Below are 12161 nucleotides of genomic sequence, written 5' to 3'. Positions count from 1 at the left end.
TGACTCCTCTGGCTCTGGCCACTCTAAGGAGAGGAACTCTGGGCAGGAAATACTATACACACATGGGAACGGGGTCAGAGCCAGAGCTGGCTCCACCAGCATCAAAGGAACATCCAACTTTCTGACCTGGAAGGTCACGAGAAAGGAAGAGGGACCCAGACGGGCATGCTCGGGCCTGCTGTGAGGAGCCCCAGCTGGCACACCAGTCTCCAGAACATCAGGAGGAGCCGGAAAAGAAAAAATCGGGCTTCGGGCAAAGAGAGATTGTTTTCCAGGAGGTTGGGGGTGGGGGTGGGGGTGGTGGAGAGAAAAAAGGTCTATTTGAAGGACAAGTACACAGTCACTTACAATGCTGTGTAGGGAGATCGTGACATGAGAAAATGCTAAGGACACCGGGCAAAGTGGCAGTCGGTGCGCAGGCTCAGGGCCCATCGCTGGAGAGGGGCCAGGAGAGACGGGCCGGCCGGTACATCCTCAGTTCGGCCCGCCTGCCCTCCCGGATCTACTCATCCATGAAGTACCTGGCAGGCTGATTTGGGGGGAATTTTGTCTTTGATTAACTTTGGAAGAAGTAATACCGTGTTTGGTGCATAGTAAGAGCTGCTCCTGGCTGCAGGTCTTATTATTATAGGTCAGGGGTCCTCAAACTTTTTAAACAGGGGGCCAGTTCACTGTCCCTCAGACCGTTGGAGGACCGGACTATAGTTTAAAAAAAAAAACTATGAACAAATTCCTATGCACACTGCACATATCTTATTTTGAAGTAAAAAAACAAAACGGGAACAAATACTATATTTGTATTTGCATGTGGCCCGCGGGCCGTAGTTTGAGGACCCCTGCATAGGTGGTGAGAGTGGGAGGCACTGTCAGACAGTACCTGGCCAGCCTACCTCCTCACTCCACCCAGGGGAGTGAGGCCAGTGACAGGAGGCCTGTGGCTGGGAGGGGAGTGGGAAGAGGACAGGCCTGGGTTCAGCTCCCCACCCTGGTTGTTCTTGGGCAATGTCCTCGCCTCTTTGAGCCCCCATTTCTCATCATTTTAGCTGGCGGTTATGGGAGGCGAGTTAAACATGAAGTTCTGGGCACAGAGCAGTTGCTCAATAAAAGCCAGCTCTCGTCTGTCTTGCCCCAGGACAGCTAGTGAGCCCAAATGTGGCTTTGTTGTTGTTGTTTTATTTCCCCTCTCTCTGCTCCCTCCTCCCTCCTCCACCGTGTGGCTTGAGAAAACTCCGTGGCAGGAAGTGGGAGGAGCCAGGGTGCATGGCCGGCTGGCCCGGCTGCCCTTCCAGTCTGGCTCAGGAGGGGCTCAAGCAAGGGGGACTCCAAGCTCACCAGTCTCATTGAGAACAGAGGCTGTTCTGGGGGCCAGGAGACAGACAAGGGCCAAGCCATCTTAGCAGAGATGGAAAGGGGGTCCAAGGCCAGTGGCTGGGATCCCAAACCCCACAGAGACAGGGCAGGAACTTGGAACAGAGGGATGTGCCTAAGCCACCCATGTTCTGTGCCCTCGGTTGCCCTGGAAACCAAGGCTTGGTCCGATGGTCAGTCGGAAACCAAGGCTTGGGGGAGCTCTACATCAGCTCCCCCAAGGCCACCGACCCCAGGAAAGGAGATCAGAGGACAAGCCTGACGCCTGCTCTTGGTCACACCATCTCCCCACAAGCCAGCATTTCTAAAAGGCATCGTGGCTGGGAAGTAGATAGTTATCCTGGCATTTTCCAAAGACGATGAGGTGGTCTCTGAAGGTAAAGGATATTGAATCACTCAGTGAAAAGGGACTAACTACCCTTTTATATTCTCAAGCCCCCCAGCCTGAAGGAGAACGTCTCCGTGTGGTGCTGCCACCTTGCTAACGCATCTCTGATGCTCGCTAACCTCCTCCAAACAGAGAAAGGAGGCTTCAGGCTCAGAGCCCTAGGCAGACAAGAGAATCTAGCTAGAATTCACTAACCATTTTTCCAGTCATCTTTATGGACGACAAATCAATGCTGGCTTTCCAGATGTGTTCCTGAAACAAAGTTTCCTTTTCACACTCATTTTTATCTTCCGTTAAAAGATGGTTTGATTGAAAGAAAAATGTTATGTAAATAATTGTAAGGGTGGTATGCAATTATAGCCAGAACGGTGAAGGCGCTTTGAGAATGACGGATGGCCGTGAGCCCCTGTGAACATCATTATCAGCCCCATACTCAGATGGGCAAATTGAGGCTCCAAGGAGGCACAGCAGGAAAGTGGCGGAACCGGGTTCCATGTGAAACAGGACAAGGACTGAAGCTGCTGACTGCCCCAGAGGCCGGGGATTGTCCCCCTCTGAGAAGCAGCCAGCCAGCTCAGGCTAGCTCAGACTCCTATGCTGCTGCCTGGGTGAGGAAGGGGAGTAATTATTGTTTCCTTTCATTCAAACTCTTCACTTTGTAAAACATGGATGTTTTCCGGAGGGCCAAACAAGCACCAGGAATAGGTTTTCATTTGTGCAGGAACTCGGGCTGATGGGTAATTACCCCTCTCCCCCCCTTAACAAGAACAAACTTCCCTGCCTTACCCTGTCATTGTTACAGAAACAAAGAGGCATGCGGCTGTGCAGGCCCAGGGAACAATATGCTGCCAGAGGACCTCCTGCAAGAAATGCTCTCCAGGGGCTGCCTGCCAGGGCGGGGCCTTCCCAGCATCCTCCACAGAACATGGGCTGCTCCAGCACACCTGTCCACCTCACTGTCAGAAGAAACCCACACAGGCCCTTTCAGCAGTACCTCCCCCAGGTCTGAGCTCCCCTGGACTCCGCTGGCACCGCCTGCCAGGCCATCGTGGTTGGGGTGGAGCAGCTCAAAGCTGGAGACCAGGCACAGTTGCTCATGGGCCTAATTAAAATGAACCACAGCAGGGTGTCCTGCGAACAATGCTGCCAAAGCAGGATACTCAGGGGCTCCGTGTAAGGCTGACTCCACTATTCTAAACCAGCTTCTTGCCTTCCCCAACCTCAGTTGCCTGATCTGTAAAATGGGTACACTAATACCCATTTTAGGAAGCTCCAAGAACAGGTGTGTAAGATGGCACTGCAGTGCTGGACACAGACGGCCTAAAGAAGCTTGTCAGGTCAACTAGGAGAAGGGCCGGCACATTGCTGAAGGAGCAGGTCTGGCCCAAGTGTTCCCAACAGGCAACTGGGCTTTGGTTCTCCACAGAAAGACCGATTCATGGGCTCGCACTATGTGCACTACGATTTGTTTACTTTGTCCCCATATACACCCGGCTCCCCCACAAAGCGAGGCCTCTTACAAGGCCAGGTAAGGCAAAGTAAAAACAAGTCATTTAAAAACAAGTAAAAAAAAAAAAAAACCCATTTGAATTTCGTAAAAATTTAAAATCTTTATGCTTGCAAGGACACCACCAAGAAGGTAAAAAGACAACCCACAGAATGGGAGAAAATATTTGCAAGTCACATATCTGATAAGGAACTTGTATCTAGAACATACAAAGAACTCTTAAAATTCAACATGAGGAAGATAAACAATCCCATTTAAAACCCAGCGAAGGATTTGCGAAGGATTTGCATAGACCTTTCCCCAAAGAAGACATGCAAATGGCCGATAAGCACCCGCAAAAGCGTTCAACATCGTTAGTCATTAGGGATATGCAAATCAAACCACAATGAGATACCACTTCACACCCACTAGGATGAATAAAATAAAAAGACAGAAAATGTCAAGTGTGGAAGAGGATGTAGAGAAATAGGACCCTTCATACACGGTTGGTGGGAATGTCAACTGGTGCAGCCACTTTGAAAACAGGCCGGCAGGTCCCCAAGTGATTAAACATCAAGTTACCATCTAACCCTCAATGTCACTCCTAAGTATAACCTCAAAAGAAATGAAAGCATATGTCCGTGCAAAAACTTGTGCATGAATGTTCATAGCAGCATTACTCATCATAGCTAAAAAGTGGAAACAACTCAAGTACCCGTCAATTGATGGGCAGAGAAATAAAATGTGGTATCCATACAATGGAACATTATTCAGCCACATAAAGGAACGAGGTACTAACACATGCCACAGCATGGATGAACCTTGAAGACACGCTAAGGGAAAGAAGTCAGTCACAAAAGTCCACGCATTGATTGTATGATTCTATTTGTGTGAAATGTCCATAATAGGCAAATCCACAGAAACAGAAAGCAGATTAGTCGTTGCCAGGAGCTGGGAGGAAAAGGGAAAGAGAGAGTGGCTGCTAATGGGTGCAGAGTTTCTATTGGGGGTGATAAAATGTCCTGGAATCAGATAATGGTGCACGCTGTACAACTCCGAACATTTTAAAAACCACTGAACTGTACACTTTGAAAGGGTGAATTTTATGGTATGTGCATGATATCTCCATACAGCCAGTACTTTAAAAGGAAGTCTGTAGTGACGAACGATCTCAGTATATAATACTGCTTTCAGGATCATTTATTATCATCATCAATATTTCCCAGCCAGAGCATCCCTGCCGCTGAACACCTGTCACCTGTATCACTCCGATCTGCAGGCACCTGGGAGGTGAGCTGCCCAGATCTCTACAGAGCCCAGCACATGTATCTGATTCCATTCGGGGGTCCCTGGGCAGCTCCTCGGAGCTGACAAGCCTGAGAATAGCTGTGAGACATGTCATGCTGCCCGGCCGGCGTGGCTCAGTGGTTGAGCGTCGACCTATGAACCAGGAGGTCACGGTTTGATTGCTGGTCAGGGTACATGCCTGGGTTGCAGGCTCGATCCCCAGTATGGGGTGTGTAGGAGGCAGCCCATCAATGATTCTCTCCCATCACTGATGTTTCTCTCTCTCTCTCTCCCTCTCCCTTCCTCTCTGAAATCAATAAAAATAGTAAATACAAAAAAAGAAGTGCCATGCTCCTGGGTGTCTCACCAGCCCAGAGATTGGCCTGCTACACAGACAATGCTTTCAGCTGGGGGGACGGGGGATGAGAACACGGAGAGGTAGCAATACTCCACGTGCCTCCCAGAATCCCCCAGCCTACCTTGAGCAACATGTATACGAATAGATAAAACCCACGATTCTTTTTAAAAATTTTTATTTATTGATTTGAGAGAGAGAGATTTGCTATTCCACTTATTTATGCATTCACTGGTTGTCTTATATGTGCCCTGACTGGGGATGGAACCCACAATCTTGGGGTATCGGGACGATGCTCTAACCAACTGAGCTACCCGGCCAGGGCTCCCATGATCCTTTATCTGATCAGGCAGCATCTGCTAGCGGAGACAGAGCAGTAGTCTTCATCCTTCTCGGCCACCCCCCTTGGCCGGGAGAGTGGACTGGGAGAGGAAGTGGCTGTCGCTCTGGGCCAGGGCAGCTAAGGCTTATGTGCCTCTGTCACGCTTCTCTCCCGCTTGGGGGGTTACCATGTGACAACAGCTTTAAGACGGTGGAGCCACACAAGCGGCCCAGGAGAGCTGAAGATACAATCGGGCTGTGCGTGAGAAAGCAAGTCATCTCCGTGGCGGGAAGCCCTGAGGCCTGGGTCCGTGTGTCCTGGCCGCGGGCATTCATCATCCTGACTATCGCATTGCCTTTTAATGAGTGCGGCCTCTCTGGCCAGCCCTCCGTGGCGGGGGCCCCTCCGGACCCCCCTTTGGCCTCTCACACCCCACAGCTGGAATTCATGTCTGAATGATTTCCTCACTCAGCAGCCTGATTCTGAAAGTGCAGACCAGGGAGGGGACTGTCAGAGCGAGTGGCTGATACGTACCAGCCCCTGGCTCTGTCCTCGCTGGTGTTGATGTCGCCCACCACTCACTATCCTGCGTCATCGAGCGGTTGAGTCAGGTTAGTTCCCAAGGCCGTGTGCCAAGGAGCCAAATCTGGCTTCCAACCCAGGTGTACCAGGGGCTAAAATTCACCTTCTCACAGCGCCTGCTGCCTTTGTCTTCACTCTCCCACAGCGTCCAGCCTGTCCCCAAGCCCACCCGGCTGCGTCCTCGAACGCCCCCCCAGCAAGGCTGCCCGGGTGTGGGCATTGGATGCAGGACTCGGGCAGCATCCAAGGAGGGGACTTTGTGGGTCTGAAGAGCATCATCGCACGGAGGTCGAGAATTCAACTCTGAGCTTAAGCTTTGACTCTGAGAGGAACGTTTCCAGCAAACAACCAGACACTGGGGGACACAGCCAGCCAAGCGCCAGCTCCCCAGAAAGAGACCTGAGGTAGAGAGGTGAGGGCCCGTGAGGAAGCTTCCCAGGCCCCCTCACTGCCTCCATCAAACCGACTGGCAATGAATGAGACTGTGTCTAGGGCTGTGCTGGGCAGGGGACACTCAGAGCAGATGCCGTCATCTCCGCCCTGTGAGCTAATGACCCTCCTCCTACTCTCTCTCTTTCCTGGGCGCCTGTACCCACTCAGGGACCAGCTCCCGGATTGGGTCAACTCACAGCCCCTGTAGCAGGTCCCTGGATGGTCTCCTGCCTCCAGTCTCCCCTCCCCTTTCTCCTCCGTGTGGTCAGCGGGATCACCCTTGACCAGTGGTTGGCAAACTGCGGCTCGCGAGCCACACGTAGCTCTTTGGCCCCTTGAGTGTGGCTCTTCCGCAAAATACCGACTTCTGCCCACGGGCCACGAAGTTTCAATCGCACTATACATGCACGCCCGCACGTGGTATTTTGTGGAAGAGCCACACTCAAGGGGCCAAAGAGCCGCATGTGGCTCGAGAGCCGCAGTTTGCCGACCACTGCCCTAGACTGTCAATGGCATGCAGAGCCCCAGCGGCCCCCACTGCCTTTGGGATGATGTCAAAGTCCCCGACAAGGTTTTCCTGGCCCTGCCGCCCAAAGGCCCGGCCCCTCTACTGTCCACTCCTGCAAAACTGGCCTCCCACACCTGCCCCCGCTCGACACCAGGGTTCCTTGGCCTCGGCACTGCTGACATGTGGGCGAGGTCACAGAGGTGTTTCCTGGTCAGCATGATATGGTCCCCCCTTTGGAAAATGGTCCCTGGAGCCGAGACACCTGTGCTGCATCTTGAGAGGCCCAAGGCAAGGACAAGCTGGGCTTGGGGACAGTAGCCTCAGCCACTAGCTGCCCCTCGCTCCCCAGCACCTGAGGCGTCTGCAGGACCGAGAGGGAAGCCGGCTCCCGAGAGAGCAGCCACAGGAAGGCGGGGAAGGCAGTGCAAAATTTATTGGCGGAAAACAGTCGGCCCCCGGGGCCACTCTGACCACCGGCCCCGGCCCTGGGGCCGTCACATACGGTGTGGTTTAAATGTTAAAAACGGAGGAGCACATGAGAAAAAACTGTGGGCAGCTCTGAGGGCCCGTAAAACTGTCTGAGCTACGGGAGGCTGGGCCTGCCCGCCAGGAGGTGGAGGCAGCCCTGAGAGGGGCAGGCGGCCTGGAGGGCCAGACTGGGGGTCCACTGGCAGAGACTGGTGGATGAGGCTGGCCAAGTGGGGAGAGAGGGCAGCCCACAGCAGCCCTCGGGTAGGCAGAAAGAGTCGGCGAGGCCGGGCAAAGAGCCCCTTCATCCTCGCTGAGATCAGCCAGGCCGCAGACCTGCGGGACGGGGCAGCGCGGCAGCGAGGGGGCAGGCGTGGGAAACAGTGCACCACAGGGGACCCAGGACTCCTGGGTCACCCCAACCCGGGCTCAACCCCAGCTGTGTGACCTGGGACAGGGGCAGCCTCTCCAGAGCCTCCCCACCCTCCCCTTAAGGCGGAGCCAACAGAAGCACATCACACGGTGACAGCAAAGACTAAGTGAGACGGCGCCAGCACACAGTGGGTCCTCAATACATGAAGGCTGCTACTGTCTGCAGGGAACCCAGGCAGGTGGGCAGCCCCGAAGGGGCGTGACGGCGACGGCGGCGGGCAAAGCTGAGCCGCCGTGGCGGTGGAAGCTGCCCGCGCTGTTCCAGTAGCTGCGCCTGCCGCAGGCTCCTCCCTCCCGGCCGTGCAGCCTGCACACAGGCTGTCTGTCTCTCATCTCTCTCTGGAGGCGGAACTCCATCACAGAGAACATCGAGGTGACATCTGGCTCCGGTAGGCGCCCAGTCAGTGAGCTGTCATTCTGAAAGCCCCGGGGTGAAGGGGCTACTGTGGGTTAAACCCCTCGAGTCATGTGGACGCCTTCACCAGGGGCTGCAGGCTTTCAGCAGCCCAGCTGCCGCTGGAGGAGCTGCTGGCCTGGATTCTGTCCACCTCCCACCCCCTGCCCCCATCTCCCGAGTAGAGTCCACCAGGTACCTGCACACCCGGCTCAGGCTGCCCCAGCCTCAGTGCCGTCGCCCACAGACAGCGACAGGTGCCCAGGCCAGGCCAGCAGGTGGTTTGAGGGTCCGTGTGGCAGGGAAGGGTTTGGAGGAGATGGGAGGGGAAGAGGGTGGCCGAGGCTGTGTTGGCAAAGGCAATATCAGTTGAGCACATAACAAAATGCAGAGTATTATGAAGTAGGTTCTGGAGTGAACAGAGGGTGAGGGGCCCCCTGACCCCACCTCAGGAGCACCCCCTCGTGGCTGAAGGAAGAGAGGCAGTGCCACCCCCTGCCATTCCCCCCAGGGCCCTGGTGGCCTTGGTCCCTGGAACTTGTGTCTTCTTACCCCCAGTTTGACAGACGAATGAGTTCTCCATCCATGTCGGAGGAGCTGGCCTGGGGGCCGGGTTTTCATCCCAGCTCTGCCACCCACGCAGTCATGTTTCCTCTGGGCCTCAGACTCCCTTTCTGAAAAGTGGCCCTGCCCCCAGACCACCTCCCGGAGGCCCTGAGAGCCTGCGATGAGACCAGCACGCAGACAGCTTTGCGTGCATCCTGCACCCTGTGGGCAGCGGTAGCTACATCCCCCGTCCCCCCAGGACCCGGACTCTGTGGGCGCCAGCCCCCCAGGAAGCATGCTCCTCACGTCCAGGCTGCTGGTGGAGTAAAGGCGCCGTGGCCTGTGGGATGGGGTCCTGGCTGTCCGTCCCTCGCACAGTGTGGCAGGGGGGCCACACAGGCACGGAGGTCAGGAAATGAGACCTTGGTTGTCCTCTGCCCACGCCTCACTGTTCTTTGCTGTAAAATGGGTGAGGCTTGACCCGTTCATCGCAGAGGGCATGGGCATTCTCTGGGGGAAGGATGAAGATCCCGGATCTCTGGAGACCCATGGCAGCCACACGGCCCAGCACAGGTCTGGGGGCCCATATTCCTGGATCAGGCCCCCCAGTCCTCCTGCTGTGGGGTGTGGGCGGCCTCTTACCTTAGGGGTGAGGTACTTGGTCATAATTTCCTTCCCTTTTTCTCCCAGTTTTTCATCTGGAGTAACTTCATATTCTGCCTAAAACAGAAGAAGGAAAAGAACAGTAAGAGATTTGCTCAGGAGCGTCTTAAAGTGACAGAACCTTCGGGGCCCTAGGAGAAGACTCCCTGGAGTGGCCCATCCCCTCCTGCAGGGCAGGGAGCTGAGGCCCAGGGCGGGCAGAAGGCCCGGCATCCCGTCCAGCCTGCTCTGCACCATCGTGGACACGTGCCTGGGACAGCGGCTTTCCCTCGGGCCGCACATCAGAATCCCTGGGGAGCCAACACTGGTGCTCGGGCCTCACCCACCCCACCCGAGTCAGACCTTCTGGCGACAAGGGCCGGGCATCCAGGCAGCTGAGGCTGAGATGCCAGGAAGCTGGACTGAGAACCACCAGCACAGATAAACCAAAGGAAGTCACTGGAAAATAACAAGCCACCGGAGTGGGAGGCCCACCCCCGAGAGGCTGCCTCTGGTCACTCGGACCTTCCAAGCTGGGTGACCTTAGACAACTTCCTTGACCTCTACGAAATGCACGTGGAAAAAGCATGGGCTCGTGGGGTGACTGTGCAGCTAGAACGTGAGCAAGCTCCTAGCCCAGAGCTGGGCACCTAGTAAATGCCCAGTTAACAGTTGCCATAAAGATGGCCATTGTTCGGAATACACTTTGCGAGAGAAAACAATAATATGGGTGCCTTATTGGCCATCTTTCAGCTTACAAAGTGAGCACACAGAGGTTTTTCAGATGCTCGTATCTGAACCTCCAAAGAGCCCAGGAAATGAGTGGGAGGGCGGGGCTACCCTTACCCCCTTCACCCGCCTGTGAAGAGCAGGGGCGGGGAAGGGGGTTCAGTGGAGTTGCCCGGGGGAGGTGGCAGGGCTGGGACTTGGACCTCCCAGCCCAGAGCGCTTTCTCAGCACCACCAAGGAATTTAGAACTCGAGGTGGCAGACCAAGCCAGTGGGCCCCAGCCCTGACGAAGCGAGGCGTCTGAAAGGCGGGCCTTCGTATTTCCCTTGACCCCGAGGGGCTCCTTCACTGCCCAGGGCGCCCTTGCCAAGTGCATAAGGGCCTGGAGCTGACAAGAAGCCTGGGTGAGCTCGCCTGTGTCCTGTGGACACGGAACTGATTACAAGTTGTTTACAACCATTTCAACATCTCCCACTCCAGGATTTGTCAATCTCGGCCCCAAAGCACAGCTATTTCAGAGGAGACAGAGATGATGACATCAGCACAGACGACCGAAACTCACCCCCGCCTCCCCTCTGCACAGTTAGATGCCCCAGACCTTCCCACCCCGTTCCAGGCAACCTCTGGACCCCATGTCTAGGGCCAGTTTCTCCCCAGACCCTCCCAAAAGGACCCTCCCAGAAAAGGGGAAGCTCGGGCAGCACTTGGGACGCCCACAGAGGCAGCCAGGCACATTTCCATCCAAAGTGAGTGAGTTTCTACTCGTGACCATTTCTCTTCTAATGGAGGATCAAGATACAGTGATTTTCTCCAAGGAAGGAACATGGACACTACGATCATTTGAGTCACAGGACTATGGATGGTGGGTCTGGAAGGAATCCAACCTACTCGCTCTACAGAGCTGGACATGAGGCTCAGAGAGGTCAAGGCCTGGCCTAAGGTCACACAGCTGGTCCCAGCACCGCCAGCACAGAGCACCGTCCTCCTGACCTCCGTGGGCCGCCGGCCTCCGCACCTCTCTGCGAAGGCCAATGCCCCTCACCATTGGGATGAGCCTGGTGGGACTGGTCATGTCTTGATGATTTGATTCATGAGGTCTTGAGACCATTTAAGGAGAGAAGGTAGCTCTTTCTTTTTGAGTTTTTCCTGTTACCTTCTCCCTCTATGCTCCCCAACAATCCCCCTAACTGATACTTATGTGAGCACACACCTCCATGGAGTAGATTATGGACTCACCCTGAGGAGTGGGTATTATTATTCCCAATTTACAGATGAAGAAACTGAGGCTCTCAGGGGCCAAATACAACTAGTTCAAATACAATGAAGCCGGCAAGCAACAGGGCTGGGAGCTGAGTCTAGAGTGCAACTGACCACCCCCCACTTTTCCAGGGTGAAGGAGAGAAGCACCCCGTGTCTGCTGCTCTGGATGCCCCACCTAGTGGTCTGGCACCATGGGAATTTACCCAGACTGCTTTGCAAGACTCAGACCACCTTTTGGGGTAACTCAAGCCCATGCAGAACCCGGGGTTTGCACTGTCCCAAAATACATCCGTGAAGGCGGCTCTATTTAACCTCACGGAGGCCTAAGACTCACTAATCAGCCTCAATAACCGGCTGAAAATATTCTTGCTCTAGGTACTGAAACCCACGTGAAAACAAAATAACATCACTTTCAGGTCGGCTGCCTCCCAGCAGAGCCTGGCTGGGCGGCGGGGCGCCGCTGTTCCACAGGGAGGCAGCCGGGAGCACACGGGGACAGGCATCCCGGCCCGGGATCAAAAGGCCTTTCTCCGAGAGTCCACGTCAGGTCACCACCACCTGAAGAGCATTTGTGTTGGGAGGCAGAACACCAACCGGCGGCTTCCAGGGCGCTGTCCACGCTGATTAAGTCACCTGGAGTGACAGGCCCTGTCTCCACAGTGACCCCCCCCCCCACACACACCAGGAGGGGCTCATGGGAGACACGTCTAAAAGGCCACCTGCAAAGAGGAGGCACCCTGGCAGCTCCGCTGTGGGCAGAGCTCAGGCAGCTCCCACTACCTGAGGCGGGGACCCCCCGGAAACCCACTGCTGTGGGCACACCTTTGCCCAGGGAGTGGTCGAAAGCTGCAGAAATCACCCTAAACCAGAAAACATAAGCAGCAGAGAAGAGGTTGGGCAGCCAGCCTAGGCCCGTGGTCAGCAAACTGCGGCTCGCGAGCCACATGCGGCTATTTGGCCCC

The 12161-nt window shown here is 55.3% G+C and overlaps 1 protein-coding gene across 2 annotated transcripts in view; it reads right to left on the bottom strand.

The window, feature by feature from the left end:
• The window catches only part of GRK5 (G protein-coupled receptor kinase 5), a 176810-nt gene that overhangs the window by 30859 nt on the left and 133790 nt on the right, over nt 1–12161 (bottom strand). For both annotated transcript variants that reach the window (XM_081104802.1, XM_081104803.1), the window contains one exon: nt 9211–9288. In XM_081104802.1, coding sequence (XP_080960928.1) covers nt 9211–9234 — 24 coding nt within the window. In that variant the 5' untranslated portion in view covers nt 9235–9288. The remainder of the gene's footprint in view (nt 1–9210; nt 9289–12161) is intronic.

Source organism: Myotis nattereri (assembly GCF_964212035.1).
Source record: "Myotis nattereri genome assembly, chromosome: 13".
Classification (NCBI taxonomy): domain Eukaryota; kingdom Metazoa; phylum Chordata; class Mammalia; order Chiroptera; family Vespertilionidae; genus Myotis; species Myotis nattereri.
This window is presented reverse-complemented; position numbering and strand designations above follow the sequence as displayed.